This window comes from Tupaia chinensis, unplaced genomic scaffold (genome assembly GCF_000334495.1).
Source record: "Tupaia chinensis unplaced genomic scaffold, TupChi_1.0 Scaffold143936_1, whole genome shotgun sequence".
Classification (NCBI taxonomy): Eukaryota; Metazoa; Chordata; class Mammalia; order Scandentia; family Tupaiidae; genus Tupaia; species Tupaia belangeri.
The window spans coordinates 1152449-1177489 of record NW_006203787.1 but is presented as its reverse complement, the minus strand read 5'-3'; the positions used below and the strand labels follow the sequence as shown (position 1 = coordinate 1177489).

Here is a 25041-nt window from a genome sequence, read left to right as displayed (position 1 = left end):
TGTCGCAATCCCTCCTCCCCCATTCTCCTCTCGGGATCTCGGGCATGCACGCACACGCGCCCCCAGTGGGAGTTTAAGCCACTGGGTCCGGGACTCAAACCGCAGTCAGCTACATGGGAGTTCAGCAACATAGCCATTACGCTGATTTTTGCCTTTCTAAGCACTTCTCACTTTTCATTCGAGGCTGCCAGGATAATCAATAAAGACCCCAATAATTTGGCTGTGTCTGGAATGTCCTCTTATTTCTCGCCGATTAGATGACTAATGTCCCTCAGACCCGATCTAAGCAGACAGCTCCAGACAGCGGGTTCAGGCAGTGGGAGATGGCTGTGCTGTACTGTATCTGACCTAGTATTTACGTTCCAGTATGTAGGAGCATCAGAGCTTCCATTTACCCGAATAGACACCTTTTCTCCACGCACTGACTGGTGCACCCTTCGCCCACTACTTTGCAATGCCACCTTCACGATACGCTCAATTTCCTAGCACAGGTACCTGTTTCCTCTGCTGCTTTCAGTGAGTTCACAGTACGGTTTTATTATTATCAGCAGGGAAAACCTGCCTGTGCACCTCCCCGCTCCTCAAAATGTCTTGCGTATTTTTCACTCCATGTAAATTTTAGAACCAGCTCGAGTTTGCTAAGCTCCACAGAAATTCCTCTAGAACCTGAAATTATTTGGTGGGAGGGGATGTCCTCACTCAGGAGTGTTAAGAATGTCCCTTAAGACCTTAATTGTTCGCATGTTCTGCTGCTGTAATTAATTATAAATTAGAACTGTAACAAATATAAACAAGTTATATTATGTTACAAATATAAACAAGAAACATTTCTTGCTGATATAGAGCAAAATTTCTGATTCTTTTTTTTTTTTTTTGAGAGTTTTTTGCTATAGGGTGCGTGCACTCGCCAGAGACAAGAGAGACAGAAAGCGAAAAATCCCCCCGCCTCTGGGGATGGCCACGCCACAATCCCCTCTCCTCCATTCTCCTCGGGATCTTGGGCACGCACGTACACACACGCACCCAGCGTGAGTTTAAGCTGCCAGGTCTGGGACTCAAACCACGGTCAGCCACATGGGAGGTCAGCGACATAGCCATTACGCTAAGTGCTGGTCCCGAGCTTTTGATTTTTACACGGTGATCCTGAATCCAGTCCCTTCACTCAAGGTTTTTTTAAAGCTGTTCCAGTAACATTTCGGTTCCCACACTGTGCACTGCACAGGCTGGTTCCAGTGTGCTCTGGGCATGAGCACCACTGGCAGACATGGAGCTTGCTGGTTCCCTCTCAGCAGGTTAACGGGAGGCTGGTTAAGAGAGCAGAAACCACAGCTTGGTGATTTCATAATCAAATCCGATTAGACCTAGCTGACTTCTGTTCCTTTCTGCGTGATAGGTAATTTTCACTTTTATTTTCTTGGCAGGATGTTTTTCGATCTCCAAATAAATATTTAACAGACAAAAAAACTGCTCACTTGTTGAATTCCATACATTTTATCAAAGTTAGCTTTTCATTTTATTCGAGTGTTTCCAATTTGTTATTCCCAAGTGTTTAAGAGTGTTCAGTTATTTATTTATTTTTGGCTCTAGGGCATATGCACTCCCAAGAGACAGACAGAGAGGAAGAAAATGCGCCCCCAGTGGGGAATGGTTGCACCACAATCTTCTCCTCCATCTCTCCTTCCTTATCTTGGGCACACATACACATACACGTGGTTTGTCTTTCAAGCTGTTGGGTCCACCTTAACCACTAGATCATGGAGCTGGCTCCAATTCTCACTTCTTTATGTGCTTGAAAACATCTATATTTTTGCCTTCGCAGCTGACCAAATTTGGGTAGTTACAGAACTCGAGGTTTAAGACCACTCTCAGAGTTCACGACCACTGTCGTGCTGAGGGCACTGCTCTACTGCTTTTGGCACCTGAGGCTTCAAGCGGGAAGATGGGTGCTGGCCTGGCTCCCTGTTTAACTGGGCAATGGCGTTTCTTTCTGGAAGCATTCAGGGTTTTGGCTTTGGTGTTCAAAATTGCACTTTTTTTGGTCAATGTGTGGGTTGTTTTCATTTTTAAGATCAGTATCTTTAAGAGTTTTTTTTTTCTTTCCCTCCCTTGCCTTAGGGTATGTGCGCTCACTGGAAAGGGGTGGGGGGGGGGACAGAGACAGTGAGGGAGAAAGCGAGAATCACTCCTTGGGGGATGGCCACGCCACAATCCCTTCTCCATTCTCCTCCCGGGGTCTTGGGCACACATGCACATGTGGTCAGCATGAGTTTCCAGCCACTGGTTACAGGACTCAAACCACGGTTATCCATGTGGAGTGCAGCGATGTTAACTGCTACGCCATCTGCTGGCCCCGAATCAGTATCTCTCTACATAGCTAGGAAATTCCCTTCTGTGTCTTCTTCATCTCCCTCCCACTGCATCTGGTACTCCTATCCCAGTGAACTTGTGGAGTGTGCTTGGACCAATCTGGACTTTTACTCTGTGTTCTGGGACATTCCAGGTCACTAATCTGGTTACTACTCAGGTTATTCCTGATGCTCAGTCACAGAATGATTTCATTCCACCAACTATATCCTTTAACTTTTTTTAAACAATTTTTATTAATTGTCATTATTTTATTTTATTCAAGTTGACCAGAGACAGAGAAAGAGAAGTGAGGAAGCAAGCTGCCAGGTCTGGGTCTCAAACCGTGGTCAGCCATGGAGTTGAGTCGCCTTAACCACCATGCCATGCCACTTGCTGGCCCTAAGAAATCACCCCCTAGAGGCGATGGCCACACTGCAATCCCTAATCCCCCTTCTCTTCTCAGGGTTTTGGGCATGCATGCACATGCACCTGGCATGACTTTCAAGTCACCAGGTCTGGGACTCGAACTGTGGTCAACCTCATGAGAGTCCAGTGATGTAACCATTATGCCATCTGCTGGTCTCTTTAATTTTTAAGGGTGCTAATTTTTTTTCTTTTTTAAAATCACCTGTTTTCTCAGAAATTAATTATACTATTGTCTGAGGATGACGGATTATCTGTAACTATAAAAAGGAAGGCCTCTGTATAAAGATTTCATTAGTTACGAAAATGATGTGTAAGCTCAACTAAGAACACGGTATATGACAGTTTATGTCAATTCTGATTACAAATGCCCAAACAGAGGGAGCAGATCATGTATAAATCTTCACTAGTGGGGCATTCCATGAGAGCAGTCTTGCTCAAAATCTGATCTGTATGCAACACCGGCAGATCGTGAGGAGCGGCTACGTGGACAATCCCAGGCTCCTTCCCAAGGAGCTCTGCTACCGGGACTCCCAACACACTTGGGGTGGACCAGTCCTCGCCTTGCCGCATCTGGGAGACCTCGTCAATACTTACCAGCGGCAGTACTGGTCTGAGCTCCAAAAGAAAAAGTGGCCTTTGCTGGCTGTTCAGATTCCTTCTCCGCTGGCTTGGCCTTACTGAAACTAAATGTGGACTTTGAAGAACTCTCATCTTTGGTTTGCTCTGAATTCCCAAAGGAAAACACTGATTGAAACTTTGGCTCTTCGTTGTCAGTTTTCTTCCCAAAAACTACAGAAGTAGAAGTGACGGGCTCTTGCTGCTTCTCTTCTGTCCTTCCCAAAATGAACATTGAGGCAGACGGCACAGAGGCAGGCTCCGCGCTGCCAAAAGAGAACCCTCCTTTGGTGGCAGGCGTTTCTTCTTTCTTTGCTTCTGATGTCTTACATGTGAAAGGAGCCACTGAGACACTCTTGGTTTCTGTGGTTCCAAAGCCAAAGCTGCTCTTGTTCTCAGAGGTCACCACGGTGTTAGCAGCAGCAGGGGTAGGGTTAATAACTCCTGTACCAAAGCTAAAGCCTACGGGTGAAGATTTAGGCAGTTCCTCTTTCTTTTCTTGCTGCCCAAGATTAGACACCCCAAACTGAAACGGAGCTAAAGAAGTTGGGTTGCTCAAACCAGAAGGAAGTCCAAACTTAAAATTATTATCATTTTTACTGTCTTTTTTAACTTCTTCGGGTTTAGAATCAGACGAAACTCCAAATTTAAAATCTCCTATAGGTTTAGAAAATTTAAAGCCTTCATTTGTAGGGTTTACAGATCCAGAATCAGATGACACAGCTATTTTGAATCCTCCCTGATCTCCAAATTTAAAATTTCCAGTGTTTGTTAAAGTCTGAGAAGGGCCAGAAGAGGATGATGGGATACCAAACTTGAAGGATGAGGCTGCTGGGTTCGAAGATGAGGAAGCTGTGCCAAAGCCTTCAAAAACATAAAAGACATCACAAAGACAAATAATTAACATACTCATCCTCACAAATACAAAGCAAATCTTGAAAGCAAAAGTTACATAGGAGTTAACAGCAGCAAACATAAACCAAGGAGACCAGTATTCGGTATGTTTTCATCTATCAGAATGGCAGAAACAAAATTGATCAAGTTCATGCTGGTGATGAACTTGGGAACAACATGCACTCTTACATATTGCAGGGGGGGGGGCCAGTAGGTGATGTGGTGGTTAAGACGCTGGAATTCCCACATGGGCGACCACGGTTCGAGTCTCGAACCTGGCAACTTGCTCTCTGTCTCTCTCTGGCAAAACTCATGTGAAAAAAATAATAATGAATAAAACAATTATTTAAAAAAAATATTGCAGGTGGGTATGTGATTATTTTGTATATTTCAGGAGGATGTGTAAATCTGCACAGAACTCAGCGTCAATCTGTCAATATTTACTAAAAAGTATAAACACACATTGCTCTTTACCAAATAGCTGGGATTTTATTTTATTATTATTTAGCTGTTTTTGCCTTAGGGCGCATGCTCTGATCATAGAGAAAGATAAAGAGAGGGAAAATAAGAAATCACCCCTTAGAGGGGATGGCCACACCGCAATCCCGTCTCCTCCTGGGTCTTGGGGTTGCACACACATGTGCCCAGCATGAGTTTGAAGTCTCTGGGTCCAGGACTTGAACCATGGTGGGCTATGTGGGAGTCCAGTGACATAACCATTACACCATCTGCTAGTCCCAGTTTTGTCTTGGTGTTAATAATTATTTTTTATTTAGACAGTTGTTTTTCTTGGGCACACTCTGGGAAACCCAAATCTGACTTACTTCAAGTAAGGTTCTAGGGCTATAAATTCCCAGTCAAGTTCAGTCAGAACATTCAGCTAGCGGGTTCACAGTTAAAACAGACACAACAGGGACCAGTAGATGGTGTAATGGCTATTTCACTGGATACCCACATAATCGACCGCAATGTGATTCCCAGACCCAGAGGCTTGAAACTCACACCCAGCATGTGTGTGTGCACGTGCCCAAAATCCCAAGAGGAGACTGGAGGAGAAGGGACTGTGGCGTGGCCATCCTCTCTGGGGGGGGGTGATTTCTCGCTTCCTGTCTCTTTGTCTCTGTCTCTCCAGTGAGTGCACATGTCCTATAGTAAAAACCTCTCTTAAAACAAAAAACAAAACCAAAATAAACCAGATAAACAAAACCTCTGAGAGTAACACAAGGCAGGTCCTTATCCGGCTACAAAAAAGATATCCATCCCACTGCTAACAAGCAAATACTTCTAAGAATTCAGAGACAGATGTGAACTGAACAAGCTCAGGAGACCACCTCCTTTTACGTGAATTTTCAATGGGAGGAATAATTTTAAAAGTAAAGCTGTTGACAGACACCTCACTTGTAATGGCATTATGAGGGGCATCTTGCTGTCAGTGTACCTTTGAATTCAGATTTTGTGCCTGGCTTTGCACCTGCACAGGCCGCACACTTGGTAGCATCTGCTTTGTTCTGTACCAGGCACACCTCGCAGTCCCAGCTGCCCTCCGGCTTCTTGAACTTGTCCAATCCTAGGCAGCCTCCAGGAGTCGGAGAGACCACTGCAGCGCTGCTACTTGAAGTAGGTACTGCACTTCCTAAAAATTAATGGAGGAACTCATGACTACCTTAATTTAATTGTCAGCATCTTCACCAACACAAGTGTTCAATTTGTGTTTCCTACTAAGACAAACAACGTCAGAAATGTGAACATTACATTGTTATAAATGGGAAAGACCTCTCAGACTTCTTTTAACCTTATAAATAAGCAGTTTGTATTAACCTTGCTCAGGAGCAAACTTCCCTCATTTGAAAAAATGTTCCTATTCCAGACAGCACATGCACATGACAGGCAGTGCAAGCCAGAGCAAGAGCAGTGCTCCCTGAGCACTCCACATTCTCCGTCCTCCACTCCTGCCCTTCACCCATCCCACCAGAACCCGACGCACATGCGCACACACGTGGCGTGTCTAAGTTGTAGAGGCCTGGATCTGAACATGGCTGGCCATGTGGGGTCTGATTCGCTATGCTAACTTAACCACTACTGTGTGGAACCAGCCTTAGCTTCCCTCTTAACCTCAAGTTTTATATATTCTGGTTTAATTAAAAAAATGTAAAAAAAGGAAAGGGAAAGGTTAAGGGAAAGCAGGAACAGGAACGGGAAAAAGGGAAGGGAAGGGAAGGGAAGGAAAGGGAAGGGAAGGGAAAGGAAGGAGAGGGGAGGGGAGGGGAGGGAAGAGTAGTGTAGGATAGGAAAGGAGTAATGTTCACAAACTAAAAGCCTAAAAAAACAAATGGTCCTTAACAATCTTTGCCAAGGGTCAGCCCAATAGCCAGGTGGTTAGGTAGCTGGATCCCACATGGCCAACTGTGCGACTGAAGTCCCACACCCGGTGACTGGAGAAGCACACCGAGCACACACACGTGTATGCCCCAAATTTCAAAAGGATGGAGAAATGAAGAAGGAGCTGCAGTGTTACTACCCCAAGGGGTTGCTTTTTCCCTGTCCCACCCTGCATCACCCCACAAGTATACATGCCCTCTGGCAAAAGCAAAAACTTCTCCAATGTTGTCAAATGAGGGACCCGCAGATGGTGTAACGGTTACATTGCTGAACTCCCACATAGTTGACCACAGTTCGAGTCCCAGACCCAGGCGCATGTGCATGCGTTCTCAAAACCCTGAGAAAAGAACGGAGCTTGAGAAGGGGTTAAGGCGTGGCCATCCCGAGGAGAAGGGGTGCGAGGGAGGGAAGAGGGGTGCTTTCTTGCTGTGTCTCTAGTGAGTGCACATGTCCTGATAGCAAAAATACCTCTCAAATGCACACACACACACACACACACACACACACACACACGTACTTTTTTTTTTAGCCAATGGCACATATAGTACTTGAAGACATGAGAAGGACACTGTAAGGCCAGCAGGTGGCTCAGTGGTTAAAGGCACTGGACTACAACCAGGTTGACCATGGTCCGAGTTCCAGACCTGGTGATTTGAAACTCATGCTAGGTGCATGTGCGCAAAATCCTGAGAGGAGAATGGAGGAGGAGGAATTATGGCATGGCCATTCCCCCGGGGGATGATTTCTCACTTTCTCTCTCTCTGGTAAGCACTCATACTCTCACAGCAAAAATCTGTCCAAAATAATAACAAGTAAACCGTAGGCAATAGCCTAACACAAAATACGTAACCACAGACCACTTCAAGGCTGGAAAACGCAAGTCCCTGCCTTTGAAATGATCGTTTCTGTACAGAAAATTTCCTTCATCCTCTTTACAGTTCAGCTTGACACCTACCATGTCCTCAACAGTCCTGCTACAGCCTACCATTTAACTAGCACCATAATATACTTGCGTTCTGGTCCATAAAGATGAATAAAATGTTACTTAATTTCTAAGATCTAAGGGTGAAAAAGAAAACAAAATGCACAGTAATTCCAGGACTGTGCGACGAGCGATCTAAAACTAGTATATCAAGAAGGAGAAAGTAATGGAGAGCAGGAGAGAGATTCAGAGGCGATCATTACACCCTCGCTGGGGTGAGCGGTCTGCGGAGGAGTGGCAGGAGAGAAGGCGTGGCGAAGCGCTGTGTGCACAGTGTCGTGGAGAGCCATCCATCGCAGGGTCCCCGCGTGCGGTCACCCTGCCCACAACCTGACCGCTCAGCGTTACGGGTGTGCTCTCCACATGCAGACAGAACTCTGCCTGGGACTTCAGCTTTGCTCCAGCTGCCTTCTCCTCAGCTTCCTACCCTGGAGGCTTTAAACACCAATGTTTTTCTTGTCTGTCTCTGCACGCACTTTCCTGCTCCTTAGTCTTGTTTAGAGGCCCCCAAATTCAGTCGCTTTCAAATGTGTTCGACCAGAGCTAACAGGTGGTATAGTGGTTCAATGTGTTGAATTCCCACGTAGCCAACCATGGTTGAGTCCTGGACCTGGTGGCTTGAAACTCAGGCCAGGTGCATGTGTGTACATGCCCAAAATCCCCAAAAGAGAATGGAGAAGGGATTGCAGCGTGGCCATACCCCCTGGGAGGTGATTTCTCACTTTGGGTCTCTGTTTCCCCAGTGAACACAGGCACATTAGAGCAAAAAAAATCTCTAAAAAAAATAAACCCACTATTTCCCCCAAATCTACCAGTATGGTGTCTCAAAAATGCAAACTGAACAAATCATTCCACTTCTGAAAATGATGGGTCATCATTTACAGGGTCAAGTTCAAGCTCTTTTTTTTTGAGAGATTTTCACTGTAGGGCGCGTGCGCTCGCCAGACAGACAGAGAGAGACATAGAGACAGAAAGCGAGAAATCACCCCCCCAGGGGGGATGGTCACGCCGCAATCCCTTCTCCTCCATTCTCCTCTCGGGATCTTGGGCACGCACGCACATGCGCCCGGCTACGTGGGAGTCCAGCGACATAGCCATTATGCTAACTGCTGGTTCCAAGTTCAAGCTCTTTAACACATATACGATCATCCTTTGTTCATGTCCAACAATTTACTTCTGACAGTTTTATTACTCTCCCCAACTGAGAACTAATTTTGATTCCCTACATACATGGAGACTTTTTTTTTTTTTTTTTTTGCCATAGGGGACAGCTGCTCACCAGAGAGAGACAGAGACAAAGAGAGGGAAAGTAGGAAATCATCCCCCATGAGGAGATGGCCACACCCCAATCCCTTCTCCATTCTCCTCCTCTCAAGATTTTGGGCACGCATGCACATGTGCCTGGCATTTTTAAGCCTCTGGGACTGGGACTCGAATCATGCTTGGCTATGCAGAAAAGCAGTGCTCCAGTGCTCCAACCACCATGTCACCTCCTAGCCCCAAGGCCATTTTTTTTTTTTTTTTTAAGTGAGGAGGGGGCACCAGATGGAAAGAAACATATTTCAGAATAAAAGTTCTGAAATCTTTTTATGGAAATGCGTAGGGGGAATTAGAAAAATGGCTCGAGTGCTAAGACACGGGATCTAGGCTGATAACTCAAAGCTCTATGTAAGACACAGAACTATGAATCCAGGAGTAACACGACAAAAACAGGAACCCCTGTTTTTCCCAGAATTTTCCTATGCTTCATTTAGTACCCACGTCACCACCGACCTGTACCATACAATTATACGATAGTACTAGGAAACCAGCAGCGCATCACTTCCAGGTTCAAGACCGCTGTGAACCTACAGTAATCCTTCTAACTCTGAACAGAGGAACAGGAAAAACTCAAACCTAACTCTATTTTCACACTGCCTAAGTTAGAATTTGTTTCTTCAAAGTTCTGTTAACTCTCATTGCAACATCTTTTGCCGACACCACATGGTTACAGGGAACACCAGTAGTTAGCTATCTTCTCAAAGAGCACTACTGCTTTCCCCTTAAATCGTTCTCAGTCCAGCACAGGTGGTTCCCTGGACTGAAGTACCAGGAGACATGTGGTCCATCCTGAGTTCAGATCCCTCGGTTGGCCTGAAAACACACCTGGCACACAGGTGCCCAAGATCCTAAAGAGCTGGGGGGCCTGAGGAAGGGGGTAGTGGCATGGAGGGACTCTGCTGAGGGTTTAAAACAGAAAGACAAAAACCCTCCCAGAAATGACAACTAGCTATCGTTATTCCGTCAGAGAAACAGACAAAGTGGATTTACTCTGTATGAAAGTGTGAGAAAGACTGCTCATTGCAAGATCTTTCAGCATCTACATTAGTCTACTTTGAAAGTGATCATTTAGAGCAACAAGCTTCTAATAAAACTGCACAGAAAAATTGACAAGACGTGTTAATATGCAACACACCTGAAGTGTGTCTGAAGATCAAGCCTCAGGCAAGTCACTTTAACCTCAAGATAGTTTAGAAAATGAAGATGCGGGCCAGCTGGTGGCAATGGTGGTTAAGACAGCTGACCCCACACTGCCAACTACGTGGTTTGAACCCCTGACCTGGTGGCTTGAGAAACATGCAGAGCACGTTGCGTGCACAGCCCAAATCCCCAAAGTAAAAACAGAAAAGGGACTACTGCACAGCCAAATACCATGGGGAGGGCTTTCTCACTTTCCCTCTGTCTCTCTCTCTCCCCAGTGAGGGCACACACCCTCTGGCAAATTAAAAAAGAATTTAAGAATCAGAAACATTAAGATACGTGAGAAAATGACCATCCTGAAACATGTAAAGTCCTGGGACTGCTCTTGGTTGTTCTTAACTGTTCACAGAGAATTAAAGTGTTCTACTAAGTAAGAAGCAAAATGACTCCATTCAGCCACGGACTCACCTGCTTTCTCAGACATACAGGCCACACACTTATTGTCTTCTGCGTTATTAGAAACACAGCACACTGGACACTCCCAGGATCCCACGGGCCTTTTGAACTTATCTCCAAACCCTAAGGTGCCAGTGGTCACAGTGCCGCTGGGAGCTGACGCAAGCACAGTCACAGCACTTTCTGAAGCCACCGGCAACGTGAGGACCCGCTTCACGCCAGTGCCAGGCTTCGGGGTTTCACAGGCGACACACTTCGTCACTTCAGGCTTGTTCTGCACCAAACAGGTATCACAGTCCCACGTTCCTGCTGCTGGCTTAAACTTGTCCCCGAAGCCTGTCCCTGGTGCAGGCGCTGCTCTGCCACTCTTACTTGGGGTCCCAGTTCCAGTCTGTGTAGCAGCATCTCCTGGTGGTGATTTCGCCGCCTGACAGGCTACACACTTGCTGTCTGTAGCTCTGTTCTGGACGAGACACGTGTCACACTGCCACGATGATCCTGCCTTCGAGCTTTCTCCAAACCCAATTCCACTAGAAGAAAAGCTACTTATGGCTGGTCTTGTATAAACCACCGAGCTCGTCGTGGTAGGCGGGGTAGCAAAAGAGTCTACCTTGGGTGATGTGAAACCTAGGTGCAGGAGAGGAGAGTAAAAAATGAAAGGATTAGACAAGCTTTCTAATGAGAGCACTAACCACAATAGTCTTTCTGGAGAAAACACATTCACCTTACTGTGGGGTTACTCCAATCCAAGGTGGACGGCTTAGGAGTGGCTTTTCACCTTGGCGGTCATGTGTACTCACCACACATTTAATATGTGACACTCAGACCCAGTCACAATTCCACAAAGGATGTTTTGATTACAGTGCATGACCCTCTCCCTTAGGAGTTTCTAGTGGGACTCTTTCATTTACACAGCCTTACTGGCAGACCGACTGTCGTCCATCTTGTTACCCCTGCCTTCCTGTAGCACTGAACCACAGCATGCCGAGCCTCCCTCCCTCAGGTGTTCATATACACTCTGAATTTTGTCCAGCCACAATCCATTGTTATGGTATCCTCACCCTTAGTTAAAAAAAAAAAAAAGAGCTGAGCTGTAATTATTTCACAGATGTCCCTCCACAGTCAACAGGATGGGTAACAATTATTTTTAATTACAGTAAACTCATATTAAGTTTTAGTACAGTCATGGTTCAATGACAGATACAATGAGAAATGCTCACGGAGATGCACCAAACCCTCAGAAAGGCCCAGAGACCCAGTAATGAAGGCCCAGCCTGCTTTCAGAGCAGGAACTCAGGCAACTCAACCACACGCTCACACGAGGTCAGCAAGCAAGCTCCCTATGCGACTGTCTCCAAGGTCTCCCCAGTGGAATGTCAGCAAGCCTTCTACACAGTAAGCACATCAGAGTGGACTGAGACAGAGTATTCACACAGAACCATGTCCCTGGGGGAAGGGGTGTTCTTTGTGCCACCTATTTGTGGACTTCTATTCATTCTCTTCAAAGAAGTACTGGTCCTATGTATTGACAACTGAGAAAATGCTATCTACTTGGCCTTATTCCACATATATCACATTGGGCAATAACCTGACATTTTGGAACCCTCATTAGAGAAAGATGTGTCTAGGTGTAATATCAAAGTTTATTTACTAGTGTTCTATATTCAATTTCTCCTTCTAAACATGCCTCCCAGAGATTTAATTTTAGTACTCAAGAGTCCTCAAATTATAAGACAGTAAGTAAAGTTTCTAAGACATTTCCCACAAAGGAATTATATTTGGTTACACCTACATTCAGAGTTCAATCCTTCAAACTATAAGTGGTTTCTAAAAAGCCTTAAGTCTAACACCGAAGACAGTGAGATGAGATCACGCGTCTGTACTGACACTAGGACTGCTCAAAGGCCACCACTAACATACCAGGGCTCTTCAGAATATCCAGAACACTTCCTTCTTTCAGGGTTTTCGCAGGTCCGAAAGGGCCCATGCAGTCCTCGTCTGCCTTCTTCTTACAGCTCGTACTTTTCGCTGCACTGGTATCTTGAGCTGCTATTCATTTTTTTAATTATAAGAGAAATTATGTCAAGAAAAAGCCCCAAACTCTTGTCAAATGCATTTTTTAAAAAATCTTTCAAAACCAACTCTTTCACATCAATTTCTTTTTTTTTAGAAGAATTTACTTAATTTTATTTATTATTATTACTTTTGTTATAGGACATGTGTGCTCACCAGAGAGAAAGAGAGGGAGGGAAGGAGGGAGGAGATGGGGAGATGGGGAGAGAGGGAGAGAAGGAAAGAACACACGCGCCTCTAGGGCCAGAAGTGAAACCACGGTTGGCCACATGCGAGTCCAGCGCCTTAACCATCACACCACCTGCTGGTCCCTTTTACACCAATTTCTAAAACTTCAAGAAGGAAGTCACCATAACACAAAAATAATGAACACATGATTTCAAAAAGTACAGGATTAACTTGCTACTACAAAAAAATATATATATAAACATGTCTCACACTGTCCATTCCCCAACAAAAACATAAAAAATATAAACTGTAATGGTAACTCTAATGACTTCACAGATAATCAAGAGAATCACTGCCACACTGAAGAGGATACTGCAACGGGAACTAGCCCAGCCACTGGGTGAAATACATATTTAATTATACAAAAGCTTATACCGACCAATAAAAACCTTCCTAGTGATCTTCAGGGGCCAGACAATGGCACAGTAATAAAACGCCATGCTCTCCCCCACGGGAGATAGCCATGCTACAATCCCTTGTCCTCCATTTTCCTCTCAAGAAATTGGGTGTGGGCACACAGACGCACACCCAGCGCAAGTTTCAGGCTACCAGGTCCAGGACTCAAACCGCAGTTAGGTAAGTGGGAGTCCAGCAAAATAACCATTATGTCAGCTGCTGCTCCCCCAAATAAATAATTCTTAAAAAAAAAAAAAAAAAAAAAAAAAAAAAAAAAAGTTGCAGTAGGGCCAGCCTGTGGCATGGTCAAGGTGGCTGGATCCCACATGGCTGACTCCATGGTTAGAGGTTTGGACCTGTGGCTTGAAAAACATGAGGGGCATATTGGCGTGTGTACACAAAATCTTGAGAGGAGAATGGAAAAGGGATGGCAGCATGGCTGGGGTGCTTTGTCATTCATTCTCAGTCTCTCTGGTGAGTACACGGGTCCTACAGGAACAAATAAAAACAAGGAAAACTAAAAGGGGAGGGGGAAGGCCTACCACAAAATGATTAATCCTGTCAAACACATTTTCATTCAGTTTTTTTTTTTTAAAAAAAGATTTATTTAACTTTGTTATTATTTTTTAATTTTTTAATTTGACCAGTAAGGGACAGAGAGACACAGAGGAAGGGAAAGTGAGAAAGCAAGCCACCAGGGCCGGGATTTGAACTGTAGTCAGCATTGTAGGAGTCCAGAGCTGTAACTACCTCACCACTTGCCAGCCCCCCTCAATCAGCTTCACTGTCAACACAGTGAGAATCAGAGGTGTCAAAGTGAGGACAAAGCTGTGTATGTGTCACTCACAACCAACCCCTTGCAAATCTGGATAATTTCCCAAGATGCAATGAGATATAAAGCTATTTTAACAAATTATTACTCTTAGGTTACCATATATAAAAATTGGGCATTATTTTAATGTCTTTTTTCATAAGAAGTCATGAAATTAGAAATTCAAAGAGTTTACTTGTCTTGAATCCATAGTATCATTAAAGAAAACACTCTGTGGTTAGAGATACACACAAAACTGCTTATTACTTAAGTTGCATGGGGCATTTCTTCCAGTAAGAAACAGATCACAACCACATTGGCCAAATTCCTATCTTGTTCCACCCTAATCTACTCTCTCATCTTTCAGATTATCCAAAATAAGAGACTTTAGATTCTGTATCTTGGCTCTTTTTTTCAATCCTTCTTTGAGGAATGATGTACTTTTTTTTTTTTTTTTTTTTTTTTTGAGGGGCCTAATTTTCTAAAATTCCAAACCTTGGGGACTCAGACGGTGTTGTGGAGGTAGGTAACGCAACGCTCTGTGAGGGTGACCCACGGGAGGGTTCCCGACTTCTTCCTGGAGACCTCCTGGAACATGTTAGGCACCAGGTGCCCATGATGTGGGGCAGGCTGAGCTGGGGATGGGCTGCGGCCGGCCCGCGGACCCTGCTGGGGGTGACTGTCTGCCTCACTCATGGGAAAAAGAGGTAGAGTGGACATTTAAAAAAATCCCAAACTCTCAGGTATTGAAGAAGCACTCCCCACACCAACTGCTGTCTCTGCTGACAATCGGCTTTTCTCACCCACCTCTTCAACACTGCGGCTGCCATACCCCACACCCAACTCCTCCACATAAAGATCATTCAGTGTCTCCCTACTACATTCCATTCGGAATAGCATTCAACTCTTTCATTTATAATTCAAGAAATTACAGGACTTGAAGTATCCTTCTAACCTCACGACAAATTATCCACAGTTCTCAAAGTATGCCACACGTTGGTGGCGTTTCTTAGGTGAAATTCCCTTGGATCAAAATTCTTAACCTGAGTAACTCAGTCTAGATGTCTCTGATTACCCAAACACCAAAAACTCAGAAGAAAACCACAACTACACCACAATAAGATGCTGCTCTAGTTACCTGATTACTCATTTCCTTCAATCAATGTCAATTTCTTCAGTTCAAAAATTATTAACATCTGCACAGATCAGCATAACCTTGCACATAAAAATGCTGGTGAGGCCGGACTTTCCACACAGCAGTTACGGGCCATGCACAGGGAGCTGGCTGGCTCCAGCTCCGACTCCAGCCCTGGTGGCTTGAAAAGCACGCTGGGCAAAACATGCTGGGCATGCATGTGTTCATGGTCAACGTCCTGGCAGGATAGAGAAAGGGAGGAAAAGAACTGCAGAGAGACCATGTCCCATGGCGCTTCCTTTCTGTGAGTCTGTCTCTCTGGTGAGCACGCATACCAGCTGACAGTTAAAAGAAAAGCATGTGAACTAAACGGTAAACCCACAGAAGGAATATACAATTATAATGCAAACAACCTTTACATTTCTTACAAGACTTCCTTTATAACAAACTGTTGCCTTATTTTGACTAAGTAGACAGTCCACAAGTGTGCTATTGGGACTGTGACTACCTCCTTAAAAGGAAAGGTGACGTAACATTTACATTTAGGGAGCTAAAGACTGCTGAGGGTAACAGATAAAAAGGATTGCCAAATGGCTGATATAAGAGAAGATATTTAAAAGAAGGTATTTATTTATAAGAATTATCAAAAGTAAACTAACATGATGTACTAGTAAAATACTGTTTTTATGTTAAGTATCTACAAGAAATGTTCACTTACTTGAATGACTTATGATTGGTTCTGAAGCACTACTGGAGCCAGAGAGATCTACTGTTTTTGCCACAGGCACACTAAACGTAAATCCAATCTGTGAACAGAGAAGAGATCTATGAGGTGTCAATTTAGTTTTAAATAGCAAATACAGGCCTTACATTTTTTCCAAGACCAAAACATATCCTAGGATTAACAGTTTTTTATTTTTTATAATCTCAAAAATTGGGATTGTCTTCTCCAATGGCATATCAGTTTAATAGGCAGCTTTTTTTTTTTTTAAGGCATGTTTTTCCATTCAAAATAGTCCATAAAAAAGTGTGTTCCTAATACCTAATTCTGGGTTTCTGGATGTTGCTTTCTAATAAAGAGCATGAGATCTTTAGGACAGCTGATGGATTTCAGGTACACAGCAAAGAAGTTACATTTGATCTGCTAGTAACCTCCAGTTGTGACAGAAAGATGGGACATAATAAAAAATGAAACATATTGAAACAATTCACGGGGCCAGCAGATGGAGTAATGGTCACTTCCCAGGACTCACACATGGCCAACTGTGGTTCGATTCCCGGACCTGGCGGCTTGAAAATCTTGCTGGGCATGTTGTGTGCCCGCCCCAAGATCCCGGGAGGAGGATGGAGAAGGAGTACTGGTGCGGCCATCCCTCCCACCAGGGGATGATTTCTCACTTTCCCTCTCACTGTCTCTGTCTCTCTGGTGAGCACACGTGTCCTAAGGCAAAACCTCTTTAAAAAAAAAAAAAAAAAAAAGATACCCATGAGAAATCTAGGGAAATTTGAACATTAAATTCATGTATTAATCTTAGACCTTAATCATGAAGATGCACACATATTGCGAGACATAAAAACCTTCCAGAACTTTTCTATATTAAAGGTAATTCAAGAGATATTTTAACTAAATGCAGGACGATTGAAGGTGATGAAGGTCTAGTCTTCAACTGAACCTAAGACCAACAGAAATAAAACAGGAAGGAGAGATCGCCTGAGATGATGGGGAGCTGAACATGAAGGTGCTGTTCTCGCACGCGAAGTGCCTCGGGACAGGCACTACTGAGGGACGGCGACACGGTGCCCTTTAATCAGGGGCTGCAGAAGCACTGAGGGAGGAGAGGGCTGCATGTAACTTCCAAGTAGCATAGGAGAAACAGGGTACACCGATGCATATACACACAGGGAAGAATGTAACTGCTATGTTGTTTGTATGTGGAGTCTTTTAAGTTGGAAGAAACACAGCAGTGTTTCTTATGACTAACGGCATCTGAGATGCGATAAAAATACAGCGCGGTTCAAAGCTGATAAACATGGCAGGTCTGCTGCTTGGTACTTACAGATGACGGAGGTAGTACCTCTGCCTCAGTAGACTTTACAATCGGAGATGAAAATCTGAACACGGGGCTGCCAGTGCTGCTGGGAGAATTCATCTGTACCTGGTTTCCCAGATCACAAACAAATGACACAAAAATAACTACTGAGAAAAAGAAACTGACAATAAAACAGATCTTAAACAGTTATCCCAAGAAGTAATTTTTTTTTCCCTTTTAGGTTTGAAAATCACTTTGTAACATGCGGAGAAAACTGACTTGACGGCTGTGAAATATGGCTTCTGGCCCAGTCATGGCTGCACCGGGATCAGGGCACCACTGTGCAATGCTTAAGCCAAACGTGGCCGTCTCGGGGCTCGGGGCTCAGGCTGCGCGTAGCACTGGGAGTTCCCATGATCCTAAATGGTTAGAGGGCCGGGTTGGGTAGACTAAGCCAAGTAAGACCCCTCTGAGGGTCACTGTCTCTGTGTCTTTGTCACAAGAAATAAATGTAAAAAAAAAAAAAAAAAAACAAGAAAGGAAAATCTGGCCTCCTCTGGGAATAGAGTATATATAAGAGAAGTTTAAATATGTCGGTTTTACCCAGGAAGTAGAAACTTAAGTCCATTCTTACAAAAAAATATATCTTACTGTGTGGAAACAAACATAACTACCCCTTCTCTAGCGGAGCTGAAGAACTGTCCCACCATAGTACACCCAAGGCATGCACACATCAGGGGAGAGACAGCGAACATTTCCATCCCCCCCGCCTACTATGCGTTAATAATTCCAGTGAAAACTAAAACAGCTCCAGATACGAGCATTCAATTTTTAAAAGGACAAAACAAAATCCCCCTCTACTTATGCCATGGTTTCGTACCTTGTTTGTTAGTGACTGAGGACCGACTGGTGATGGAGAGGAAGTTGTGACTGCAGGAGAACTGAAATTGAAGGTAGGCAGTGCAGAACTGCTGATCGGGAGAGAGATTTTCGGTAATACTGGTACTTCCATTTCCTAAAACACAAGTTTGATAATGCTACGTTTCATCTGCCATGCCATCCTTTTATCTCTGTTTATTTTCAGGGGAAAACATTAATGGTATAGGGACATTTAGAATAGGAAGAAGGGGGTCCAGTAGGTGGTGTGGTGGTTAGGTTAGAGGACTGGACTCCCACATGGCCAACCACAGTTCAAGTCTCAGACCTGGTGGTTTCCCTTCCACACATCTCCCTCCCCCCATATCTGGTAAAATTAAAAAATAAATAAATAAAAAGATATTTTAAAGAAGAACAGAAAGGTAGTACCATACCATGATGGCAATGTGAGCTCTTGAAACAACAACAAAAAAACTTGAACCCCCATCTGTGCCACCAACCAGCCTCGTGACTCTGAGAACCTAACTACCCTGAGCGCCAGTTTCCTAATTGGTAAAAATGAGGAAAAGAAAACTCTTCTCTCTATATCAGAGTTGTGGTATTGACAGGAGTCATGAAATATACAGTCTTGGCATGTAAAGTAAGCATTTGATCACAACCCAACAGAACCAAGACTGACCCAAGTCTCCAAGACCCAGAGTAAGAGCAATTAAAATGAGTTCTACGTATGCTAATGGTGAAGTCGCTTGTATCTGACCAGTGCCCCGATGATTAGAAACTGGAGAAAAAGTACAAACAACGATCTGAAAACACTTTGCAGCAACGAACAGCGGCAAGACCTGGGTGGGGGGACACCTGGAAGAAGGTGCACTGTGTAAGCTTCCTGAGCTCGTGCCACCAGACAGAGAAACCCTAACCAGAAAAGGGCGAGTATACAGACTGAGGAATGAGAGGACCGTCTAGGCGACTACAGCAGTAGAAAAGGAGGGAAGATGTAGGAATAAAGAGCCACAGAAGGGGAATGCCTAAGTGCACGGAAACTGCCAAACCCACGGAGCCCTGTACACTACGCAGGGGAGAGACAGGCACCACTGCCTCCTCAGAGGAGTTTGAGTTCAGGTAAGTTCAATGCCAGCTGAAACAATCTGAACAATTCAAATGGATGCAGTCTGAGGCATATAAATCACACCTCAATAAATGATCCAAAAGTGAAAGGCAAAATACAGAGATTCTCAGACAAAATGAAACTTAGAACCTGTTACCAGAAAACCAGCTCTGCCAGTTCTTTAGGCTGTACGGAATGATACCAAATGGGAGCGCAGATTTCAGAAAGCGTGAAGAATATATTCTAGCTTGTGCTATGCATGCTCACATATTCGAGGGTAAAGTGTCCTGACATCTCCCACTTACTCTGAAATGCACCCTCAGAAAAGATAGGTGGGTATTTATCTGTAAGCAAATATTTGTATAACAAACTGAGAACTGAGTGCTACACATATACATGCATTGTACAATCTTTCAACACTTCATGCTTGAAACTCACCATAACCGATGGGGAGTGGGTAGCAAGCAGAAGGTCTATCTGGCTGCTATGTAGGGAAGCTTCTTCCCACTCCCACTTCCTGCCTATTTTCTTGCCTTTAGAGAGCCCTGAAAACATCAACCACCTAACCCTCTATCTCTACCAATCGGAAAGCCATGTAGTTGGCTACTCTGGCTCTTTATAGTTTTGAGTAGTTCTATAATTTGATTCCTATTCCCCCTGAATTTTGACTTAATAGATCCTAAGTGGGTTCCACTAATGTGTGGGAGAAGGCCAAAAATTCTGCTACCTGGATGCTTGCAGACTCCATGAGACTGAACAAACCAGTCACCACATACTCGACCACTACTATACGCTTCTGTAACAACTGTACATGAGTCACCCACACGAGGCAGGTGTACGTACTGCTGCAGGTGAAAGAAGGGAGGAGACAAGGAGATACACGGCCTATATATCTATGTATATATAGTTACCTATATACATAGTTACCAAATGGAAGACACCCGACAGTCTTTTTTCCTAATTTTTTTTTTAATTGTCAGAAGGTTCATTCACTTGCCAGAGGAGTCAGGAGAGGAGACAGATAGCAAGTATGGTCACCATACAATCCCTTCTCTCCCTTTTCTCCATCCCTATTAGGATTTTAGACATTCACACACGTGTGCCCAGCATGTTTTCAAACTGCCAGGGCCAGGACTTGAACTGTAGACAGCCATAAGATCTGGCTTCCCTTCACCGCTAGGCTACAAGGCTGGCCCCAGACAATCTTTATACATTTATTCTTATTCTCACTTTTCTTTTAAGAAAACTGAGAAGGTAACAAGAGGTTAATTTGACCAAGGTCACTCAACTAGTATGGAGCAAGATTATACATGATAATAGTAAGAAATTAAATCTCTCCAAATTCAGTCCTATATATATTGCTTACCTATTCTAAGTGAGGTCTTTAATTATTATAAAAACACAGGGGACCAGCAGAGGGTGCAGTGGTTACATCACTGGACATCCATTTAGTTGATCACAGCTGAGTTCCAGACCCGGCAGCTTAAAACTCACACCAGACCTGACTGTGTGCATGCCCAAGATTCCAAGAGGAGGATGGAGAAAGGATTGCAGCAGGGCCATCTCCCCTGGGGGGTAATTTCGCACTTTCCCTCTCACTGCTTCTCTCTCTCTCTCTCTCTCTTTCCAGCAAGCATGTGTGCCTTAAGGTAAAAACCTCTTTGAAAACACACACACACACAGATTGGTATCACAGTGCAGGCAAAAGGCTAATAAATTTACTGACCAGTCACTACACATCTTGGAATCAAAGACAGGAAGGAAGGTGAAACACACTCTCACTCCCTCTATTGCAAAATGGTCATTTTAAATAGGAAGTACTAGACACCTGAATGTTTGGTCAATCCAAGAACACTAGGGCCAGGGCCAGCCCTACCATGCACCAGGTAAGCAGTGTCAGGGAGCAGACCCCACAAGACCAGCTGTGCTTTAAACCCCAGCCCTAGTAGCTTGAAAAACACAGAGGGTATAGGTATGTGCATGCCCAAAGTGTGACTGGATGGAGAAATGAAAAGGAAAGAAAAAGGACTGCAGCATGACCAGGTCCCAGTAGGGGTACTTCCTCTCTCTCTGCACGCTGCCTCAAGTATTGATAAAATTATACCAACTCCGGCTAAGTAGCAAGTGTACACAAAATTAGTATAATCTGTTTACTTTCCATTAAAAATAAGTTACTGCCATTTGATCTTTCTTGAAGGCCCATTAAAATACTCACAAAAATGAATCTTTGATCTTTTACCAAAAATTCCCACTAAGTATGACTAAACCAAGAGAGAGCCTGTGGTCTGAACATACTCGGCCTCTCAAACAGAGAAGCAGCACTGTACTCAGGTAAGTCCACCCGTGCCCACACCTCCTCTATCTTGGTCAACACAGTGGGCAGGAAATTCAGGCAGCCATCCCATCATCACGCTGCCGGGGAGAGTGCAGGCCCTAATTCCAGTGCGGAACACAGCTGGGGTGGGAGGGTCTGGGCACGGTGGGTGTGAAGTCAGCAGTGGGTCAGAATGGAGAGGGGAAGTGATAATGAGGGCCAGTGGGGGGAGAGTTCTTCACAGAACTCCTCATAGTGTACCAGATGATGAAAGCAAAGTGAGTCATCAAAATCAAATTATAGGGACAGCAGGGCCGTGCAGTGGTTAAGGAACTGGACTCCCACACAGCTGACTACAGTTTGAGCCACAGATCCGGCAGTTTGAAAATCATGCTGGGCACATGCATGTGCCCGCCCGAAATCCCAGGAGGAAAATGGAAGAGAAGGCATTGTGGCGTGGCCATCCCACCTGAAGGGTGATTTCTCACCTTTCCTCTGTCTGTCTCTGGTGAGCACACTGTGCCCTATGGCAAAAACCTAAAAACAAAAACAACAGCAACAAATACAAAACAAATTACAATAAAACCAAAATACTGTTTGAATATGCAAGTCACACTAAGCAATCTACAAGATAGCCAAAATTAAGATACAGACATCGGCATTAGCTTCAGCTTAGCAGCATAGGAATTTATTTTTAAAGACTGAAAACTGGTGAGAAATTAGAAAAATCTACACTGGGACCTAGCAAAAACCAAACAAAGCTAACGTTTCTCTCTCAAATATGGATATACTTTAGGAAAGGAAAGGTCACTAATTCTACTGAGAAATACATAATCTTGTCTGAAAAATAAGCACACGCCATGTGAGTGAGATGCTGAACTCCTTCTTTATATTAGTGTGAGACTAGCCGGTTAGTAAATGTAATCAGTAAAGTACACAAAGAACTTTAATGAGAAGAGACAATAGGTTTGCTATGAAAACTTGAGAATTTCATGCACTGTATGACCAATGGCACTCGGGCCCGACGCTCTCACTTACAGTGGCAGAATGTGCTAACACTCCCCTCTATTCACAGCACCCTGGCAGAACTACGAGTGGAACCTAGGGGAAAGACGGAGCCTGCAGGCTGGTAAGTGAGCCAAGGGCCTAGTACAATACGAAGGAAGACAGGCAGAATATGGCAAGACGTCCAGACTGCTAATGGCGCCATGATTCCAGTGGGCCAGAGGCAAAACAGCAGGTCCGCCAACTGAGAAAAGAAGAGCAAGGTCCAGCTGGGGCAGCACCGGTGTAACACACTAAGCTGCAGTGCCGGAAGCCGCATGGCTGACCACTTCAGATCCCAGTCGACCTGGAACATGCCAGGTGTGTGCACACCCCAAATACTGGGGAATGCTCCGGTAAGGCTAATCCTCTCTCCCCCCTGCCTCCTTTTCTATCAAGAGTGCATATGTGCTCGCTCTTACGAATTCTATAAAAACAATCTTTAAAAAAAAAAAAAAAACCACGTAAGTGAAAAAGGCCTCTCACTCAAAATAGGACACAAAGCAAACACACCAATAGACATGAAAAAAACTAACACTAAGACACCCAACTTCAATCAAAACATGATTTCCAAGTGAACATACGAGACTTGTGTTTAATAGTCTAAAAAGATGGCCGGCCAGGTGGCATGATGGTTAAGGTGGCTGGGTCCCACATGACTGACTGGGGTTTGAGTCCCAGACCCGGTAGCTTGAAAAATGCACCTAGCACGTGTCCAAAATCCTCAGAAAAGAGTTTGCAATGAGGCAATCTCCTCTAGGGAGAGCTTTCTGGCTTCTATCATCCCTCTCTTCATCTCCAGTGAGTGCACATGCCCTATAGCTGAAAAGTAAAATTAAAAAACCCTAAAAAATAGATACCAAGAATATGCATAAGTCAGTAACAAAGTCATAAGTGAACTTTTAATTAGAAACAAGACATTCTGTACCAAATGTTAAATGATACACCTGGGCTGAAACGCAGATATAGAAAGACTGCTGAGGCCTGTGTCCCACACAAAGCAGTTAGAGAATGAAGAGTCCAGTGCCTTAGCCACCACGCCACCTGCTGGTTCAAATTTGTTTGTTTGTTTATTTTTAAGAACACTCATGAAATTGAAGGTACTAGTTTGGACTTCTGGCACCATTCTGGTGGGACCGTTGCAGAGGCAGATCATTTTTGCTCTGCGTTTCCCCAGTCCCTCCTATATATCCCAACCACCACGTAAAAGCCTTGCTAAGCTTCCGAGGAATCGGTATACAAGCCCACCTCCTCCTCCAGAGGTTTAGAAGCGACGACGTGTGCTCGCTCCCGTCTCATCTTGCCACCTCCACCACCGGCTCCGGAAGGTAAACCATTGGCTGCGGGCATACTGAAATTTGGGTATGAAAAACCACTAGCAAAGGAAAAGAAAATTAAAACAAGTGACGTATTATTCTGGTCCAAAACCTAACTAAGTATCTTAAAACTGGAACTACTAACAAGTAAGGAAATAAATGTACAGCTAAATGGGATTTCAAAACCTGACAGCTTTGGTCGTGCCTATTTTTATCATCTTATCTTCAGAAAAGGTTTATGTATGTCAAACATGGACCTTAGAAATTACTATGTGCAATACAGGTTTAGCCACGTGTGAAGTGACATTACCTTTCTCGTTCTCTACTTTGTCCTGGAGCCATGGTTTTTTCATAGCCAGTCTATAAAGACAAAAAAAACCAACAAACCACACGTTCACATGCTGTTAATTTGTTTTAATTTTCTATTACTTTTTTTTCTACAAATGTTACTATTTAGAATTAGGAATTGATGGATTTTTAGACAATGAATCCCGATATTTGCAACTTACGTCCTCCCTTCTGAATGGCAACACAAAGTTACACTGGGATTAAACATGTCGCTGAGCACAACTGTCCTTTCGATGAAATGGTAACATATGGACAAAGGGAATACACTTATCTGTCACAAAAGTACTTTCGCTTGTCTTTCTTTTTGTTAAATTAAAGGTCTAAATCCACTTAAAAGAATATTCCTTTCAACATCATTTTCTCCAACTTAAAAATGCTAATAAAGTATCGTAATCTATTGAATGTACAAATACAAGTTAAAATAATAGGAAAACTCTTCCTTCAGAGTAGAAAGCCAACTAACAGATGCAGAAGAACCCATGGAATTAGAAAACCACCCTGTGGGGGGCCTGTGGGTTGTGTGGGGGTAAGGCAATTGGATCCCACAGGCTGACCATGTGAATGGGAGCCCCAGATCCAGCAGCTTGAAAAACAAGCAGGGCACACACACATGTGTGTGTGTGTATGTGTGTGCATGCGTGCACCCCAAAAACCCAAGAGAACAGACTGATGTGGCCACCCCCCCACGAGGGTAGATTTCTCATGTTTTCTCGCTGGTGAACACATGCGTCCAATAGCAAAAACTTAAGGAAAAAAAAAAAAAAGTGGCAATATTTACTAACATTTTCCAGGCAAGACTCAGCAAGA

The 25041-nt window shown here is 44.1% G+C and overlaps 1 protein-coding gene across 8 annotated transcripts in view; it reads right to left on the bottom strand.

Annotated features, from left to right (window-relative positions):
• NUP153 (nucleoporin 153) overlaps positions 1-25041 on the bottom strand; it is a 78295-nt gene that overhangs the window by 6743 nt on the left and 46511 nt on the right. For 5 of the 8 annotated variants that reach the window (XM_006165514.3, XM_006165515.3, XM_006165519.3 and 2 more), the window contains 9 exons: positions 24197-24246; positions 23819-23945; positions 18112-18246; positions 17259-17357; positions 15920-16007; positions 12479-12607; positions 10571-11185; positions 5720-5914; positions 3367-4251 (listed from right to left, as the gene is read on the bottom strand). In XM_006165514.3, coding sequence (XP_006165576.1) covers positions 3367-4251; positions 5720-5914; positions 10571-11185; positions 12479-12607; positions 15920-16007; positions 17259-17357; positions 18112-18246; positions 23819-23945; positions 24197-24246 — 2323 coding nt within the window. The remainder of the gene's footprint in view (positions 1-3366; positions 4252-5719; positions 5915-10570; positions 11186-12478; positions 12608-15919; positions 16008-17258; positions 17358-18111; positions 18247-23818; positions 23946-24196; positions 24247-25041) is intronic. The other 3 variants (XM_014582959.2, XM_006165517.2, XM_014582960.2) reach the window with 2 other exon arrangements.